Source organism: Elaeis guineensis, chromosome 8 (genome assembly GCF_000442705.2).
Source record: "Elaeis guineensis isolate ETL-2024a chromosome 8, EG11, whole genome shotgun sequence".
NCBI classification, from domain to species: domain Eukaryota; kingdom Viridiplantae; phylum Streptophyta; class Magnoliopsida; order Arecales; family Arecaceae; genus Elaeis; species Elaeis guineensis.
The window spans coordinates 138,464,641-138,485,430 of record NC_026000.2 but is presented as its reverse complement, the minus strand read 5'-3'; the positions used below and the strand labels follow the sequence as shown (position 1 = coordinate 138,485,430).

Below are 20,790 nucleotides of genomic sequence, written 5' to 3'. Positions count from 1 at the left end.
TGAGCCAAATTTTTTATTTTATCCTTTGGTATCATAGTTATCTATAAATAGAACATATGATATATTTGTCATAGTATCAATTTGATAGAATAACTCAAATTATATTGATCTCATAGAATCAAGCGAAAAAGAAAAGAAATGATAGAATCAAGCAAAGAAGAAAAGAAAGCAAGCTAAAATTTTGACAATCAAAAATCAACATGATCTCAACGATTAAGAAAACCTGTCAAGAGAATCAGTCATAACCAGCAGTACAATTTCGACAATTAAAAAAATCTATCAAGAAAATTGATCATAACCTATAGTACTATTTTTTGAATATTTTTTTTAATTTTTCTTCTCTTATTATATATATTCTCATTCTATAGCTACCACCTACAGAGACAAAGTTTGACACTTGAGAGCTCTTCTTTGTATGAGATTAGGATGTATTGAAATTTTAGATTTGAGAGATAATCATTATAGTAGAATTTCTTTGCTCTGTCCTCATCTGTAGAGTAGGCACATTGCCGAACCACATAAATTACTGTATCTGTATGATTTTTCTTTCCTCTCTTTACTTCCCATATTATTCATAACACCAATAATATGTAATCTATTAGCTCTAAGATTGAACCAACATTATTTGGTTGATAAGGTTGATCTGAAGTGCATTCATAAATTTGATAAGATTGCTTCGTCATAGCATAGAAATCATCTCTTACTGCAAGAAAAAAAATCCAAAAGGTTTGATGTATAAGATTGATTTTGAGAAAGCCTATGATAATGTTGACTGGATCTTTCTTTTAGAGCTGCTAGAAGCGAGAGGCTTTCGCTACAGATGGCAATATTGGATTAAAAACATCTTGTATGGAAGTAAAATGGCTATCACGGTTAACGGAGAACCCACCAGATAGTTTCCAATATCTAAAGGACTTAAACAAAGAGACCCACTATCTCCTTTTCTTTTTATTCTTGTGATTGATGTTCTGAAGAAGGTAGCATCAAACAATCTTATTTCTAGCATCGATCCAAAGAAAATTACTAGAAAAGTTCAGAGCATCCAATTTGCAGCTGATATATTGATTTTCTGCAGTGCATCAAAGGAGCAGGCCTCAATCCTAAAGTTTATTATCTTTTCCTATGAGCTTCTGTCTAGGCTAAAGATAAACGTAGAGAAAAATGCTTTAATGGGCATAGGCCTATCCAAGTAAATAAGTAAAAGTTATGCAGATTTGATAGAGTGTCATCACAATGATTTTTCTCTAAAATATCGGAGCTTCTCATTGCATCTTAGGAAGCTCCAGGCTAAGGACTGGCAATTTTTGGTGGAGAAGATTCAAAGAAAGTTGTCTTCATGGAAAGAAAGAGTGTACACATTGGCAAGAAGGCTCATACTGGTGAATGTAGTGCTAAGCTCGATGTCCATCTATTGGATGTCCTCCATGCAACTGTTGAGTGATATTATTATCAAGATTGACAAAATAAGTAGAGGTTTTCTCTGGAGTGGCAACAATAAAAACCATGGAAGGTGTAGCCTGCTAAATTGGAATCAAGTCTATTGACCAAAAGCTGTTGGTGGTCTGGGTGTGCTAAACCTTTGTCTACTTAACTTTTGTCTCCTTGCTAAATGGTAGTGGCATTTCTTTCATGAATCTCAAAAGCCATGGAAAGGATTAGTCAGTAGCATCTACTTTTCAAATAGACCTCCAAGCCATCCATTGTTGAGCAGAGTAAAAAATGCGTCAACACCGATGAAAGGTATTGTGAAGTGTCGAGTCAGTTCTTCTCCAATGCAATTTTTAATCTGGATAATGGGAAAGATATTGCTTTTTGGTATGATGTATGGGCAGGGAATAAGCTTCTAAAAGACCTCTTCCCAATTGTCTTTGCCTTATCGAGGCATCCCCTAGAATCTGTAGCAAATATAATGGCTAAGCTACAACAAGGAGAGCTGGCATTCTGTGCATTGAATAATAGAGGTGAGGAAAAATTATCATGCATGCTTAACTTAATCAGTGGTATGATGTTAGGGGATGAACAAGATACCAAGGTGGAGATGGAGCAATTGCCAAAGGTTCATGACAGAAAATTGTTATACTATCTTAAGTCATGGGGGAATAACGTCCTCATTTGCAAAGATTATATGGAAGTTACTTTTACCAGAAAAGATAAAACTATTCAATTGGCTAGCTAATCACCAAAAGACCAATACTACAGATATTCCCCCACGACAATTGTGCATTCTTTGAGGTGAGGAAAATGAGACAGTGGATCATCTATTTGCTATTTGTAATTTCTTAGGAATGGTTTGGGACTATCTTGAAACAAATTGGGTGATTGAGGATGACTTGTTAACTGTTGAAAAGCTTTGGAGCCTTTGCAGGGAAAATGCCATAGGCCAAGGGGGAAAGAACGATGATGGACCGTCTTATAGCCACAGCTTATTGGGCTACATGGTTGGAGAGGAACCAAAGAATTTTCCATAGAGAAACTACTTCTCCAAGCATTGTCACTCGGCGGGTAGGTTCCTTGTTGAACTCTTGGACAATCCTCTATACTGGCAAGCACGAAGGTAGTCTCAAAGTTATGCTGAGAAAGTGAAATGACAGGCTCAAAAATATAGATGGGTGGTCTCAAGTAGGGTGATGTAGATTGTATTGGATCCTTTCCCTCAGATCTTATAGATCTAGGAATTCTGCTCTCTTTTATTCTGTTGGGTGGATGTTACCATATTAATTGTCACGCCCCCGACCCGAGATTGTGAATCGAGGGTCATGGCAACCGCCGCATACTTATAGAATACTTTTCCCATAAGCATGCAAGGCATCTCTTCATGATATCTTCACAAATAGTTAAATAAAATTTTCTTTATTCAATAATCAAACTTTGGTTCAAATAACAAATCAAAACTAAGTGTTCAAAAGAAAGTAACTGTCTGACAAAATCAATACTAAAAACAAAACTAAAGGTCTTGAATCAATTCTGAGATAAATCCTAAATCAATGAGTTAACTCCATCTCTAATCGCTCTCCCAACCGAAATCCCGCATCATGCTAATTTTCTGGATCTGTAAGAAAAACATAAAACTTATCATGAGCTAAATAGCCCAGTAAGCAGTGTATACCTTTAATTGAATAATCAGGCAAATAATACTATGCATCACAAATTAATATGTAATTTCATGAAATCATAATCATACTGTCAATCATATATAAAAGTCAATTCATCATAATTTCCAATTATGCTTTTCTTCTTAAATTCATCAATTTCTTAAATTCTTCTTACCAACCATGACTATGACCACATTATCCCTGTGGCAGGGTCATAATACCGCGTATCTGCTTGCGGTGGGCTGCGAATCATCTGGCAGCCAAGTCCTTTGGAACCGCTGGTCTAACTGGCGGTTTTGTCGCTGGTCTATCTGGCGACATGTCGCTGGTCTTACTGGCGACGTAAATCCTCAGGACAGTCAATTGCCAACGTATATGCCCCCATTGGCGGGGTCCTCAACACAGTCAGGTTGTCAATTTCATATTTTCTTCCAATTCATATATTATTTTCAAGAATAATAAAATTAATTGATATTCAAGTCAAATCAATCATAACATTCTTTGAGATCATATATCATCATAATAATTATTCAACAAATAATTTCAATCATAAATAATTTCTACAATTAACTTCAATCATAAATAATTTCAATAATTATTTCAATAAATAATTTCAATCGCAAGCATGCATAAATTTATTTAATTCATAATTTACCAGATAAATTCAGTAAAAGTAAATACTACTTACCTTAAAAGAAAGTCCAAACTAGAAATTCTAGGGATCTCGAAAATCCTTCTCAGAACCTGATACGTCAAATATCATATTTTAAATCAAAATTTTATCGAATTAAAAATAACTAAATTACTAAAATCTAATATTTCTACTAGGATCAATTCGTCGACAGCATCCCGATTTTCGAATTAACCCACGGACACCCTAAGTTTTATTTTTATTTTTATTTTTATTTTTATTTTTTTTGCTAATTTTTTTAATTTCATAAATCCTATGATCTAGAGAGAGAAAGAGAGAGAGAGCAAAGAGGGGGCGTGACGATTTTTGGTCGGGAACAGACTCTATTTTTTTGGCTTATTTTCCTTGAAATCTCCGGCACAGGCGATCGGAAATTGATCGCCGGCCACCCTCCTCCGTGACCGGGGGAGTGATTCCTGTCGGCCGCCGGCCTCCACCGCGGCGGCCGTGGCCCGAATGGTCGGTCAAGGCCGAGGGGACGCCGGTCCCCTGTTCCGGTGCGGGAAGAACCGAGAAGAAGAAGAAAAAGAAAAAGAAAAGAAAAGAAAAAGAAAAGAAAAGAAGAAAAAGAAGAAAAAGGAAAGAAAAAGAAGAAAAAAGAAGAAAAAGAAAAAGAAGAAAAAAAAAAAGAAAAGAAAAGAAAATAATAATAATAATAATAAAATATATATATATATATTATATATATATATATGAACAAATAAGTAAGTAAATAAATAAATAAATAAATAAATAAAAAAGAAAAATTGAAATTGATGAGAGAGAGAGTTTCTCTCTCTTCTCTCTCTTCTTTCAGTCTGAACTCTGACTTTCTCTCTCTGAAATTGGACTTTCTCTCTCTACTTTCTTTCTCTAGAATTTTCTCTCTCTAGTCTGTTTCTCTCTCTTGATGGATTTCTCTCTCTCTAAAGTTATCCTTCTAAGATTAGCGTAGTGGAAGGCTTCATCTGATGATTCTGATCGAGTTTAGAGATGAGTCTGATTTTAAGCGAGATTTTAATTTTGGGATTTGTTAGATTTAATTTTGAATTAAATTAATGTAAAAATATAATTTTGGATAATAGGCACGGAAGAATCTCCTAAAAGTTAGTCGATCCGTTCATTTAGTGCTCCGTGAAAGGTAAGTAATGAATCATCTTCTCGAGATATTCCATATTTATTCTGAAAATAAATAATTATTCTCTGAAATTATGCATGATTTATGGAATTATGTTTCGAAAGAAAAGTGCTTTTGAAATGTTATGGTATATCGATTTATGCACATGTTTAGTGAAAGATTATGATATATATTGTGGTACTAAGTGTTTTGATATAGATCGGATTTATGCTCTCAGCCTAACTATGTTTCAGTGGGCCCCGCCAATGGGGATTATACGTTGGTACTTTGTGGACCCTGCCAGTGGGGGTTGTGCGCTGGTATTTGTGGACCCTGCCAGTGGGGTTGTGCGCTGGTATTTCTGGACCCTGCCAGTGGGGGTTGTGCGCTGGTATTCTGTGGACCCCGCCAATGGGGGTTAAACGTTGGTCATAGTCGAGGCTGTTGAGTTACGAGTGTTTTTGAATCGAATCGGATTTATGAATATATTATATGTGAATATTTGGAAATATTGGATCTGCATTAAATCAGCATGAAATATATTTTTATGTTTTAATTGCAGCATTATTCTTGAAAATTATATAATATCTAAAATATCTGGTTGAGATATTTGTTACTTACTGGGCTGTCTAGCTCATTACCTTTCTTTTTATTTTTCAGATTCAGATAATTAATTTCGAATGTGGGAAGAAATATTGGGACAGAGCTTTTAGAGGCGAGATTTAGCATTGTCAACTTCATTGAACTTAGATTTATTATTTTAGTAAAAATTTTATTGGATGTAAGACATTTGATTTAATTACTTGAATTACAGTTGAATAATAATTATTTGATTTTATTCCGCTGCGATGCATTGATATCGTGATGAGATGCCTTGCATGCTTATGGAGAGAGTTCTTCATGAGTATGCGGCGGTTGCCGCGACCTTCGATCCACGAATCTCGGGTCGGGGGCGTGACAATTAATATGGTAATTCATGTAATTAAATCAAATGTCTTACATCCAATAAAATTTTTCTAAAACAATAAATCTAAATTCAATTGAAGTGTTGACAATGCTAAATCTCGCCTCTAAAAGCTCTGTCCCAAAATTTCTTTCCACGCTCGAAATTAATTATCTGAATCTGAAAAATAGAAAGAAAGGTAATGAGCTAGACAGCCCAGTAAGTAACAAGTATCTCTACCAGATATTCAGATATTATTTAATTTTCAAGAACAATGCTGCAAATAAAACATAAAAATATATTTCATGCTGATTTAATGCAGATCCAATATTTTCAAATATTCACATATAATAATTCATAAATCCGATTCGATTCAAAAACACTCGTAACTCAACAGCCTCGACTATGACCAACGTTTAACCCCCATTGGCGGGGTCCACAGAATACCAGCGCACAACCCCCACTGGCAGGGTCCAGAAATACCAGCGCACAACCCCCACTGGCAGGGTCCACAAATACCAGCGCACAACCCCACTGGCAGGGTCCACAAAGTACCAACGTATAATCCCCATTGGCGGGGCCCACTGAAACATAGTTAGGCTGAGAGCATAAATTCGATCTGTATCAAAACACTTAGTACCACAACATATATCATAATCTTTCACTAAACATGTGCATAAATCGATATACCATAACATTTCAAAATGCACTTTTCTTTCAAAACATAATTCCATAAATCATGTATAATTTCAGAGAATAATTATTTATTTTCAGAATAAATATGGAATATCTCGAGAAGATGATTCATTACTTACCTTTCACGGAGCACTGAATGAATGGATCGACTAACTTCTAGGAGATTCTTCCGTGCCTATTATTCAAAATTATATTTTTACATTAATTTTAATTCAAAATTAAATCTAACAAATCTCAAAATCAAAATCTCGCTTAAAATCAGACTCGTCTCTAAACTTGATCAGAATCATCAGATGAAGCCTTCCACTACGTTAATCCTAGAGGAATAACTTTAGAGAGAGAGGAATCCATCAAGAGAGAGAAATATTCTAGAGAGAGAAAATTCTAGAGAGAGAAAGTAGAGAGAGAAAGTCCAATTCTAGAGAGAGAAAGTCAGAGTTCAGACTGAAAAGGAGAGAGAGAAGAGAGAGAAACTCTCTCTCTCATCAATTTTAATTTTTTTTTATTTATTTATTTATTTATTTAATTACTTATTTGTTCATATATATATATATATAATATTTATATATATATATATTTTATTATTATTATTTTCTTTTCTTTCTTTTCTTTTCTTTTTTTTTTCTTCTTTTTCTTTTTCTCCTTTTTTTTTTTTTTCTTTTTCTTTCCTTTTTCTTCTTTTTTTCTTCTTTTCTTTTCTTTTTCTTTTCTTTTCTTTTTCTTTTTCTTCTTCTTCTCGGTTCTTCCCGCACCGGAACAGGGGACCGGCGTCCCCTCGGCCTTGACCGGCCATTCGGGCCACGGCCGCCGCGGCGGAGGCCGGCGGCCGACGGGGGTCACTCCCCCGGTCACGGAGGAGACATGGCCGGCGATCAATTCCGATCGCCGGCGCCGGAAATTCAAGGAGAAGAAACCCAAAAACAGGGTCGCTTTCCCGACGGAAAAATCAGCGACTCTCGTCGCCGGCAGCCGCGCACAGGAGCATGGGAGGAAGGAGAAGAAAGAGGGGAGGAAGAGGAAGACTTACCTCAGCCTCCGGAGACCTCGTCGGCGGCAATCACGGCGAGAAATCAACCGGTGTCCGCGGCTTAATTTCGGGAAAATCGGAGGGAAGGAGAGGAAGAAGAGGCCGATGATCGGTCTCAAGGGAAAGGGGTCTTCTTATAGATCACCCTAGGACTCCGAGGGGTCCTAGGAGTCCTATTTTGCCCGGGAATCGCCGGAGAAGAAGACTCCTACCGGGAGTCTTCTTCCCGGTTTCTCTGTTTTTTTTTTTTTTTTTTTTTTTTTTTTTTAGTTTTGGGCTATCACATTCTTCACCCCTAAAAAGAAATTTCGTCCTCGAAATTTTTCATACCTGTCACCATTGTATTGGAAGCCTGTGGATTCTGCTGAGTAAGTGCATAAACTCTTCCCTGAGTTTTAGAAATCGGTCCGCCACCCTTATGTTGTCCTTCATGAGTTCTTTTGCCAGCTTGATTTTCAGTATTTAGCGGGCAGCTAGCAATTTTATGATCCTTCTGTCCACATTTGAAACAAGCACCGGTATTCCAATAGCAATCCTTATCTGCATGATTTTTGCCACATCTGGAGCACGGCTCACCATCAATCTGTTGAGTCTTATTGTCTACTGCTCCCTTAGCTGATCTTTTGATGTTTTTATTATTCTGCCCTTGTGTATCATTTGATTGTGCTCTCTTTCTTTGCCTTCTTTCCCTTTCCATGCGTTCTTCATTGACTTCCCTTTCAATTATCAGTGCTTTGTTTACCACATCTGCATAAGTTGTCAATTCATAAGGAACCACTTGTTTTCGAATCTCAGTTCTCAGTCCCATCTCAAACTTGTGAACACGTTCTTGCTCACCATCCACTAATCTCGGAGCAAATTTTGCTAACTCTGTAAATTTTGCTTCATATTCGGTCACACTCATACCCTTTTGCTTCAAATAAATAAACTCTTGCTCTTTCTGGATCCTTATACTCCGAGGAAAATACTGATCATAGAATGCAATCCGAAATCTTTCCCAGGTAAGTATTTCGCCATCTTGTTCATGCTTGCGCTGTAGTCGCTGACACCAGTTGTATGCTTCTCCTTGTAGTAAATAAGCTGCATATCGAATCTTTTCTTCATCAAGACACTCTTGGACAGCGAAAGCCTTCTCCATCTCCATTATCCAGTTGTCAGCCTCCAAAGGTTCAGTAGTCCCCTTGAAAGCTGGAGGTGCAAGCTTTTTAAATTCTGAAATGCTGTTCCGTTGTACTGGTTGCTCTCCATGTTGTGGTGGTGGATGCTGATGTTGTTGTGTATCTCGTTGTATCTGTTGTTGTTCAAACATTTGCTGCTGCATTTGTTGTTGCGCTTGTACCATCCTGATTAGGGTCTGCATTAACTGAGCCATATCTGGTTCTTGACGTGCTCTCGAAGTACTCCCATTAGGATCTACAACTCCCTCCTCTTGAGGGGTGCCACTGGTCAGATGGGGAGTGCTACCATCCCGTGGTTGTGATGTCTCTCTTGCAATTCCTTGAGTAGTTCTTGTCATTCTACGGGGTGGCATGGTAACCTTGTGGTAGTAAAACCTTATTAGATTCATTGATCTATTTGTTAGGATGTGTTTATTATGATTCTCATACTCTAACGTCCCAATATTCCTAATGTCTACCCACCTACACTCATATATGTTAAATTCTATGTGTCATAATTTATCCACTTATGCTCTGATACCATATTAATTGTCACGCCCCCGACCCGAGAATTGCGAATCGAGGGTCGCGGCAACCGCCGCATACTCATGAAGAACTCTCTCCATAAGCATGCAAGGCATCTAATCACGATATCAATGCATCGCAGCGGAATAAATTCAAATAATTATTATTCAACTGTAATTCAAGTAATTAAATCAAATGTCTTACATCCAATAAAATTTTACTAAAACAATTAAAACAATAGATCTAGGTTCAATGAAGTTGACAATGCTAAATCTCGCCTCTAAAAGCTCTGTCCCAATATTTCTTCCCACATTCGAAATTAATTATCTGAATCTGAAAAATAAAAAGAAAGGTAATGAGCTAGACAGCCCAGTAAGTAACAAATATCTCAACCAGATATTTTAGATATTATATAATTTTCAAGAATAATGCTGCAATTAAAACATAAAAACCCAAGATCCTTTCAGTACCACGCGATGCAGCAGGAAGAAAGAAGAAACAAAACAAAAGGAAAAACAATTAAAATACGTGGATCAGCCACAAAAGGGCTCGCCTCCACGGGGCATGCAAACTTCACTATGAAAAGAAATTTTTACAAGAGGAGACCTCACCCTCAACCCTTGTACACCCAATTATCTCTCACATGAAGTTTCCCTCACAAAAGCTCTCTCTCTCTTGGAGACCCCCTGAACCCCTGAAGAGCCTGGCGACCGCTGTCCAGGAGCCTCCTGCTCCTCTCTCACAGCGCCTCACACTTTTCTCTCTCTTCTCGGTTCGTACGGCGGCGAGAAACCAAAACCGCTCGTTCTCTGCTGTGTCTCAGGCTTTTTAAAGCCTTAAACATAGGTTAGAGAGTGATTAGGAATCCTTAATCAAGCCAAATCACGTCCCAGACCGTCCGATCAAGACCGGGAGCTCTCTGGACCCTTAGATCGCGCTCCGGTCCACGGAATAGGGCCGTGGACCGCGAGAAACGAGTGGGAAACGTCCACGCGGTCCACAGGCCGCGCCGTGGACCACCCGGTCCACGGTGGACCGGGGATGGGCCAGCAGGCTGCTGGGTCGCGCGTCCCGCACGGGCCTGGGCCTGGGTCGCGCGTCCCGCGCGGGCCTGGGCCTGGGACGCGCGTCCCGCGCGGGCCTGGGTCCCGCGTCCCGCCCGGGCCTGGGTCCCGCGTCCCACGCGGGCCAGCGGGCCTGGGACGCGCGTCCCGCGCGCCGTCGCCTGCGGCCGCGCCGCTGCCGCCCGCCGCCGGTCGCCGGCAGTCCTCCGCCGCCTCGGTTTTCGTGCTATCTTCGAAAGCTCGTATCTTCTCCATCCGAGCTCCGATTCAGGTGATCTTGGTCTCGTTGGACTCCGTTTTTCGCCGCGAACCTCACTGTGGGCTCAATGTGGGCTGAATCTCGAGGCGTCAAATCCTAACATATTCTAATTAGCTATCACAGATTTTTTTGGTTTTGCTTTGATTTCTCGAAACAATGTCTCATCGTTCATGTAAGCCAAGTACCTCTTTCATGATATGCCATAAGAAATATGTTTTGAAATAAACTGCTCGGTGGTAACCAATCCATTTCATAAAATAAAAAGAAAAAGCAAAAGAAAAAAAAGAAGACATGGAAAACTAGACGATAGGGGGAGGACATAGAAAAGATGAGGTTTTTTTTTTTTCCCAAAATAAGATCAAAATGTTACATTTGGGCCACACGCACTGAGAAGTGGTTGCTAATGGGAATAAAATTGTTTCGTTCCTTCCTAGGGCCATCATATTGATTAATTTTATTTTATTTATTTTTTTATTTGTGGTCACGGATATTATTATACTCTTATTTTTAAAATATTATATCTTCTGGTGGATTATTTAATGCATCCCTACCTTGTTAGCGCTGGTAAATACGTAAATTAAATCAATTTAAGGTCATTATTATAAAAACAACCAGCATCTGACTCAAAACTCTTCGATCGCCGTTTGGCCGTAAGCCCACTGGTCTCCTCCTCTCCAACCGAAGAAATAGAAACTAGGATTTCCAAGATCTAGGTTATCTCCAATCTCTCCAAACATGACGGACTTTAGCGGCGACGAGGTCGCCCCCTTCTTTGGATTCCTCGGAGCCGCGGCGGCGCTCGTTTTCTCCTGTAATCCCTCGATCCCTGCCCTTTTCTAGGGTTTGATCGAATTCTATCGCTTCTTCAATTCCTTTTTCCTTTTTTTGCTTTCTTGGAATTTCGATGGACTTTTTTCATTCGAAGGCATGGGGGCGGCGTATGGTACGGCGAAGAGTGGTGTCGGGGTGGCTTCGATGGGCGTGATGCGGCCGGAGCTCGTGATGAAGTCGATCGTGCCTGTGGTCATGGCCGGAGTCCTCGGGATCTACGGGTTGATCATAGCCGTGATCATAAGTACCGGGATTAACCCCAAGGCCAAGTCTTACTACCTCTTCGATGGATATGCGCATCTCTCGTCGGGGCTCGCTTGCGGCCTTGCTGGCCTTTCTGCAGGCATGGCGATCGGGATTGTCGGTGATGCAGGTGTCAGGTAATTCCTTTTTTTTTCCCCCAAGTCCGATTCGCTTCCGTTCTTTAGATAGATGGTCTGCACTTTTAGATTCTGGCACTGTTTTGATCTTGTAGTTTCATCTGTTATGATTTATCTTTTCTATGTGAATGAATGTTTAATTTATTCTTTTGCAAGCCAGTTGATGGATTATGCCTCTGGCTTAATTGGTCCTTAGTATTAGTTTAGCCAAGAATGTATTTTCATTCAAATTTATTAAGAAATGAGGGATCACTGGATTGGATCTAGTTTGACGCTTGTTATTTATGGTTACTAATGGTTGGTCGAGAGATGTATCTGATCTTTTTATTATTTTTTGGCTGGCTATATTTGTCTCTTTTACTTGGACGAAGGCTTCCTGATTAAGCATTCTTTTGATCTGTTGTCGTAGCGGGGTTTATTTAGGTCCTTTTGATGGGTTAGAATAATTGCTTGCTATGTTGAAGGAGTTTTTTTTTAATCTATATATTCTTTTGGCGGTGTAGTTGAGCTTGATATATCTCTGTCAATAATTCTGCCACTCAACAGAAGTTCCAGTAGTATGTTCCAGTATACGCTTTATATTTTAGGAACTAAATTGAAATTTCAATCTTGAAGGCTTTTATGCATATCTCAGAAAAAAAGATGCGGCAATATTCAGGGACCATCTATTTATTGTTTTATGATAACGGTGAGGTAGATTAAACTTTTGTATGTTAAGTAAATAGCTGTAGCATGATGATATCTGAATGCAAATGTTTAGAGAGAATCTGTTTCATGTAATCAACTCAATATATATTTTATTTGGGAAGCAGCATTACCTAGGATCTTGGAATAGGTCCCAAGTGCCCAAGTGTCTCACACTTTAAGCTCTAAAAATCCTGGCACAGATTACATCTCTTCTAGAGAACAGATACCCTTGGATATGAAAATGTGCCAAGACTTTTTTCTAGAGCCTATGAAAGTTGTTTATAAACCACAGATTTGGATATGGAATATTGCAGTTGCTGCTTAGTCATTAATATCTATTGGGGGAAGACTTTATGAGATTCAAGTTAAGCTCTGAGTCCGCAAGATCTGAGCCATATTCCTATTGATTATTTTAATTCTATTGTCTACAAAAGATGTGCACTTATTTTAAGAGTCCCTTGTGGTTTTGTTTAGTTCCTTGGCATGTGGAATCCATTCTTTGCTAGCTTGAAATGTGGTTGAAATTTTTGCAGTCTGTTCCACTTTTGTCATTTTAAGTTCCATAGTATCAAGATTTAATTGCAATCTTCTGGGAAGTCTTTTGCTATACATTCTTAGTAATCATTTTTAGTCTTTTTTTAAATGTAAACAACAGAAAACTAAATGATCTCAAGATAGCTATGAAGTCCTTATGTCCATTTTTATCATATGCACCATAAGTTCAAAACTTTTTAATGAAAAGAGCAATGTAATTTTTTTTTGCTTTTTTTTCTTTTGGTCTAACAGGTGCACTATGGACGTATATAGAAATGATCAGAGTAATTGACTCATTTGGCTATACTAGAAAATGTTAAACTATCATATCTAGGACTAGAACTAGGTCGGGCCGGGTCGGGCCATACCCCTGCCTGAGCCCGGCATGAAAAAATTTTTCAGGCTTCGGTCCAGGCTTAGGCCCGATTATTTTGGAAAAAAATAGGCCCAAGCTAGACTCGAGCCCAATTGGGCCAGGCCCGAGCCCACCCTTCGCGGCACCGACCCTTTCCTCCACATCCACTCTGTCGGCCGCCACCCATGACGATCATCGCACTCACATGGCCGTCGTCGCGTCCACCTACTACCACTGGAGCACCCACCCATTCCGATGGCCGGCCACGACGATGAGGGCGCTTGATGGGTCACCTCCGAGTGCTGCGACCATGTCGAGGCCGATCGATGGCACTCCGAGATCCTCCGCGACCATGTTGGAATCTAGAATGAGGGTTTTGGCGAGCACCACCTTCGCTACTTGAATGATGAGATCAACAATCTTCCACCGTCGCAAGTTCCTCTCCGACATCCTTCGTGGCGTCGACCCCTCCATGCTGAGATGAAGGTACATCAGAGAGGAGAGAGAGGAGAGGGAGGTCGGGATCTAGCTGGAGATCTGGTTGTTGGAGATGTTGAGGACGGTGAGGCGGGAGAGAGAGTTGATGTTGGCCAGAAGGGGACCGGTCTGGCTGGAGAGGTGGTTGCCGATGAGATTGAGCCTCGATCATCGAGGATGCGTAGGAGGGGAAAAGAGGTGAGGCAGGGGGGATGGGGCCGGAGATTTGCTTCCAATCGCTGAGGACGAGGGTGGTGAGGCAGTCGAGGAGATCGATCTTGGGGGAGATGCGGTCGGACATGATGTCGTCGGAGCGGTCGGTGTGGGTGAGGGTGGAGTCCTCGACCTCGCCGCAGAGGGTGAGGTCGACGATGCGGCAGGTGGTGGGGTTTGATACCGAGGTAGGCCGTGGCGGTGGAGACGAGGATGGAAAGAGAGAGGAGAGAGGAATGCGGGAAAGAAAAAGGGGCTTGGGCTTGGGTTTTAACCTTTATATTTGAGCTCGGGCTTGGGCTGGGCCAAAGGTTCGTTCGAGCCCGGCCCGAAAGAAAAACGGGCGCTATTTCTAAGCCCGACCAGGCCTGAACGATTTCGGGCCAAGCCTGAAGCCCAACCCAAAGCCAGCCTGGCCTGATGGGCCTTGGGTCGGCCCGAGCCCACTTCTAGCCTTAATTATATCTAAGAAAGCTATTTCACTTATGTGAAAAGAAGACTTAATTCTTTTTATAAAAAAATGTGAGAATTACATTTACTTAAATAATATAACAAAATGATCTTATTGTGATCTTCCATTTCTGGGTATAATGAAGCTAAAATGAGAAGTTTCTTTGGCATCATTCAATTCTCTTTGTTGTTGTACCATCTGTGATTTTTAGTCCTGGGCCTCATGTACCTTGATTCATAGGATCCCAATCAGTTAAAATTCTATTTTGAATATTTATGATTGTTTCATTGTGCTAAACAAACAGAAAGGGCACATAGAGGATGTGAAACTCAAGCCGCAATGGTTAACATGGAAACTTGGGTAATATCACTCATCTTGTGTAAACACCTGGAACAGTGATATTGGATATTCTATGTTAACACATGCTGTAAGAAAGTTTGACAAGTTTTACAATAATCCTGTGGTTAATTCCATTTGTGGAATTTAACTAGAGGTTGTTTGGTTGGAAAGGATAACTTCTCTCTTACTTCTACACTTGTTCATTCCATCCTTTCAAATTCACCTTCAAATTTATGTCCATAACCAGGATGCTTGTAGGGGTAGCTTATAACTTATAGGCTTAAAGGAATGCAAGGCTGTTTTGTGTGCAAATAGGGTTAGATTGAGGGATTTTATGATGTCATTGAATAAGGAATGTACGTTGTGCAAGGCACATGCTCTTGTTTAGAATATGCCTAGAGTGAGTGGTGGAGCATTCGAGTATGTAAAATATTCCTTACAAAGTCCTTTGACAAAATTTAAAGTGAATGAGGTTGTTCTTTTAATTGTGCATGCTATGCCGACTGGAGGGGCCAAAATTTGCTTCTAGTGATTGTGCAGGATATAAAACATCTTATATCTAGTTTGTGCCAGGATGGCTAAACCAGTCTGAACCACCTAGTTCCACCCAGTTTAGGGTGGTTTGGGCTTTATATAACCCTCCATAGCTTTATCCACCCCCACTTGCCTCCCAAGTCACCTCTCTCTCGCTCAAGGGTTAGGTTTCGTCATCATTGCTGCCGCCAACTATGACAATGATGATGATGACGAATTGATGCATGTTCCCTCTTCCCCTCCCTCTCTCACCCTATCCTTTCTTTTTGCTCTTGCTTGCCGACAATGACAAGTCCCTCTCTTTCTCTCTCTCTCTCTCTCTTTGTGCTTATCCTCTCTGTTTGAGGAAGCTTTCCGCTCCCCCTCTCTTTCACTCCTCTATCTCTCTCTCTCTCTCCCCCTCCTCTCTCTTTCTTCCCCTCCCTCACATCCTCCCTCTTCCCCTTCTCGCTATCCATCCCCTCGGTTTTGGTAGGTACCGTATTGAACCGATAACTGGCTGATATGACCCTCGGTATCAGTTCGGCGAACCTTGGTTTGTTTTTGTAGGCTGCATTTATATAACAAGCTTTTTTTTTTCTGTAGTAGTACAAATGTGGCTCTTTGGGTTTGGTAAACCGTGAATGATTGAAGCCGATACTAGATTTACTAGCTGAGTTTTTACTAGTTGAGTTTGCAGTGCAAACACCAAGTAACCTACACCTCATTCAAGTAATTTTCTTGTATTATGTTCTCATCAATCACTAAACATGTAAGGTAAATTTTGACCTGGACGTGCATTATTGAGGGGTGCTTCATTAAAAGCTCTTCCCTGATAAGCAAACAGAAAGACATGCATAACAGAAACAGCTAAATAAAATAGGTACCTTTAGTCGGCGAAAAGGTGTGGGGATGATGGTGGAGGCTGTGATTGCCTTCGGTTTTAATACTGCAGCAGGGAATCATATGCAACCCATACAGTTTATCTTTACTCTTTGGAAGAGTGCTTTGGCAATTTTGGTTACCACATTAAGGTGTATATAATAATTATGATGTGATTTCTAAATGTTCTTTTTAAATCAGTTTGTTGAGGTTGCACTTTCAATCATCTTATATTTGGTCGTAAAAGTGTTTCTAGTTCAAGATATTTTTGTATATGAGAGGTAATGCATTATCAAGTTCTCTCTTTACAGAAATTTTTAGAAGGGTGGTTAAAGAGTTTTGGTTCATCAACTTCTTTTGAGTATACTGATTCAAAAACAACTATAGGGAACCCTAATATGCAACACCATGCATAAATGATGAAGCCCTACTCTATAACTAATCAGGTCCTAGATAAGATGCAGTAGGATTGTGAATGTGATGAAACCCCTAGTTTTATGTGATGCAGATTTTAATCCTGAAACAGCATGAAAGCAAATAAAGTTATTCTGAAATTAAAATATGATGCTACTTATTTGCAGAAAATTAACTAGAGAGTAGTCTAGATGGGAGGATTGATGCACAAGAGATGTTACATGCATGTAAATTGTTGTACTCTAGCATCAGTCAATAGAATATTTGCAAATAAGCTTAAATCCAGCAAATCAAAACATCAAAGATTACTGAAGGGAGTCAAATGACTCAAAAAGAAAGGATCTATTTTCCTTCAGGATTTTGAAGTTGCTGTCCAAAAATAAATCACATTTCCTTCTGCTTTTAGATCATGTACTTTATTAGTGAATTCTGAACTACCTTTCATATGATATGTGAGGATCAGACATTCTTCAAAGCCCTATAACTCAGATTTGGCTTATTTCTGTGTAGTAATTAAAGTGAGATTTCAGATCCAAAATTTTTGCAGACAATGAAAGCTTTGAGCTTAAGCAAGGATGTCTTAGGGTTGAAGACTTGATGCTACAGGGTTATATAGGAATTCAAACTGGGAGCTCTTGGGGTCTGGTTGGACTGAAACAGTCCATTAAAAGCTTCTTTTTGGCCGAGTGCTGTAGGGACTGTTAATTGCTTGATTTCTTTGAAGGGGCTGGTTTCTTGCTTCTAGTTTGCTGGGACTGCAGTTGGATGCTGCTAAGATTGTGAGATGATGGGAAAACAAAAAAGGAATATAAGGTAACAGAGAAGATAGCGCGCGCGCGCACGCGCACACACACAGAGAGAGAGAGAAGATTATGGTCTATCAATCTCATGCTGAGAAACTAGAGAAGCACTCTCCATGGGTGTTATATGCAACTCCATGCATCACATGTTAGGGGAAGAAAGAAGACTTTTTTTTTAAACTAGCAGATGCATGTGCAATGAAAATTTAATGAGCCATATGGGTAGTAGTGTTGTCAAAATTGTGCCTAAGGTGCAAGACACACCAAGGCACCACTTTTGCATCTCATCTTGGGACACATGATGATGAAAATAATAATGAGCCATGTGGCTAGTAGTGTTGTCAAAGTTGCGCCAAAGGTGCAAGGTGCACCAAGGCACCACCTTTGCACCACACCTACACCAAGGCAAGGCAACTTTGCTTAGGTGCTTACAAAGCATGTCTTTTCTGTGCCTTGCGAATTGTGCCTTTACTGTTCTATTCCGGTCATGTGTCCTGCTGTTTTGATTGTAGCATTGGGACTTAAGTAACCAAAACACAGAGAGAGAGAGAGAGAGAGAGAGAGAGCTAATTGCAGAGAAAAGAGAGAGCTAATAGGAAAGAAAGAGGCGGACATGTCTTGGGTTTGGACCATGTTCCCTTCTTCCACGTTTCTTCTTTTGCTTCTTCTGACAAACTTTGGCGGCCAGGCTATGTGTGATGTTCTAAATTAAAGATAAGTTGTCTATTTTCATGCTTACTGTTAAAGAAAACAGATGATATACATACATGTACCACCAAAAGAATATAAAAACTCTTGTCCCCCCCCCCCCCGGAACCACCAAAAAAAAAAGGACTCTAAATCAACTCCATTGTGACTCGGGTTATGATCTGATGGTGCTCTAATGGTCTTTTTAAGGCACTAGGTTGTCATTGTTGTTCAACAAACTTGGATGTCTCTTTGACCACCATTTGTAGTCCTGAAAACTGTTGTGATCCTCATTGTGCAACTGTTATCTTTGTAGCTGAATGGATTTAGCTTATGGAAATGGGTAACCTTTTAGGACCTCTGATCAGACTAATCAGCGCTTGCATCATGGACAGTGGAATGCTTTTATGTCTAGGGGATCTGGAAACCAACTGCATTAAAGTGATCCAGGTGTTCTTTTAGATGATAGTTGTATGCTAGTTCTAAACATGTTGAAGTCTCTTGAGAGGATGCTGGGCAGGGTATGGAGTTGCACATTGTGCTAGAGCAGAAAAAACAATATTTTGTACTCGCTGCTACAGTTTCTTCAAGTCTTGTTTGGGTGGCTCATGGCAATAGAGGATAACTGTTTTTGAGTCATGAACATGGACGAATGCAAATCAATTGGTACCATACTCTTTTCTTTTGTTCTAATTTTGGGTCACTTGGTGGGAAGCTTTAAAGTGAAAACAATTGCATTTATGGTCTATCATGAAGGCAATGAGAATTTGTTGTTGCAGTTTCTGAAATTTTGATTATTTTATTTTACAGGGTTGAAATCTCCTTTATCCCTTATTTTGTGTCCGTGTTATCTTGACATTTACATGTTAGTGTTCGTTTTTTGTCTGGATTATACTAGTCAATTAATCAACCATTCTAACATATATGACGATTCTTTTCCTTTTATACATTATTGATGTGGTGAAGGCTGATGTCATTGCTTTGCTTGCTTGCACCTAGCCAAATGAGTCACTGTCTTGATTTCTCAATCATTCTGTATGGCTGACTGTTAGCATGATCAATGAAGAGGAAGATAGACTTGACACTCCTATGCCATCCTAAATGGGTAATCAATTACTTGGCGACAGAGATGGGAAATTTTCAGGGGCGTTTTTTACATATTTTTGACCTGCCTATATCATTTTTCTTGTGATTTGAATCTTAGCTACGTTTGGCTGATCTGTATCTTAGGCCAAATTAAATATTTATTGCCAAATCTGCACGCAATCATTTTTGTCATGTGGACCTCATATAATACAAACAAGCTGTTATTTTTATATGTAGATTGTAATGATTTGCATCATATTTAATAATTATGGGTTTATATTTCGTTGCAGGGCCAATGCGCAGCAGCCAAAGCTATTTGTTGGGATGATTCTCATTCTCATTTTTGCAGAAGCTCTTGCACTCTATGGTCTCATTGTTGGTATCATCCTTTCATCCCGGGCTGGTCAATCCCGTGCAGACTAAGAACGTGAGCAGCTGGCCATGTATTCTCTGTTCTCCCTATGTTCATATAGGACATGAGCTAAGCGTTATAATTGTTTTGTTATTATACTGTGATTCATTTAAGGACTTTGTTATGAATGGGGGCCTCATTGTTCGACTTGTCTGTTATCAGTCTTTTCTATAACGTGTCATTTTTATCTTCTTGTGATGGCAGCTAGTGACATTTTCCTGCACATATACCTGTGGCTCCGCTTCCGTGGCAACCGGAAGGCACATGGGTCTAGATTGCTTCTCTTATTACAAACTTTCAGCTAAATCGAATCTGTGAACAGATAGAGACTTCCTTGCTTGTTCCATTTTGATTTCAGGTTAGACTGTAGTCTTAGATTTGATGGTTGCCAATCGTCTCTAATTAATTACCGATCAAAAAGTCCAGTGCAAGGCCGTGTAAGCATTTGTCAGAGAAGCGGCCCTGGATGATGAGAGCACTTCGGATTTTCTTTGATTCTCATCACAGCGTGGCAGGATAAATTCTCAAATTTGATTCCATCTGGTTGAAGTTCTTGCGTGGACAAGAGTTATCTGAATGTCGTTAGTATTGATGGACTTGTATGGTGAAGACAGAAGATATTCAAATGATGATATTGGAGTAGGTGTATGAGTGGAACTGTTAAAAATCTGTGGAGCAAGAATTACTGTTCATGGCTAAGTATTGTTCATTGTGAGAGTTATGCCAGTGCGATCATGGTTTGTTGACATATAGAATTAAATCTAATTGTATCATTGCCCTAAGCATTGCCACATAAATATGGAACTTGGAAAACTGCTGTCTGGCTCAACGTGAGAACAAGATTACCTGGTTTATGTCAATGAGCTGTGTTCATACAATTGATATCCATTTGCTGTGGGCTTTACTGGTTATCATGGAATGGAGGAAAAAGATACATGGTTTTATTGTTTAATCTTTATTTTGTTTGGGAAGGCTACATTGGTTTTATTTGCTTAAGCATTGCTGTAGATATATAGAATTTAATGTTGTTTGTTTGTCCTGGACTATCTGATTTATGTTGGCATACTTGGATATCTGATTGAAGTGTTCCTTGCATGCATAAACCCAGAGGGTGACAGAAGTCGACAAGTAGAAATGAAGGAGATGTGATTGTTTCCGACTGGGAAGCCTCCGGAGTCC

General features: G+C 39.7%; 1 protein-coding gene across 1 annotated transcript; it reads left to right on the top strand.

Moving 5' to 3' along the window:
- Positions 1-11,166: 11,166 nt before the first annotated feature.
- Positions 11,167-19,764, top strand: LOC105049462 (V-type proton ATPase 16 kDa proteolipid subunit). Its single transcript, XM_010929113.4, has 3 exons — positions 11,167-11,361; positions 11,476-11,761; positions 19,490-19,764. The coding sequence occupies exons 1-3, from the start codon at positions 11,286-11,288 to the stop codon at positions 19,620-19,622; spliced, it is 495 nt and encodes a 164-aa protein (XP_010927415.1). The 5' UTR covers positions 11,167-11,285; the 3' UTR covers positions 19,623-19,764.
- Positions 19,765-20,790: the final 1,026 nt, after the last annotated feature.

Bases quoted from the DNA above. Each gene is read 5' to 3' on its own strand.
- LOC105049462 (XM_010929113.4), top strand. From the start codon at position 11,286: ATGACGGACTTTAGCGGCGACGAGGTCGCCCCCTTCTTTGGATTCCTC. The intron at 11,362-11,475 runs GTAATCCCTCGA...TTTCATTCGAAG, and splicing joins GGCGGCGCTCGTTTTCTCCT to GCATGGGGGCGGCGTATGGT. The intron at 11,762-19,489 runs GTAATTCCTTTT...ATTTCGTTGCAG, and splicing joins GTCGGTGATGCAGGTGTCAG to GGCCAATGCGCAGCAGCCAA.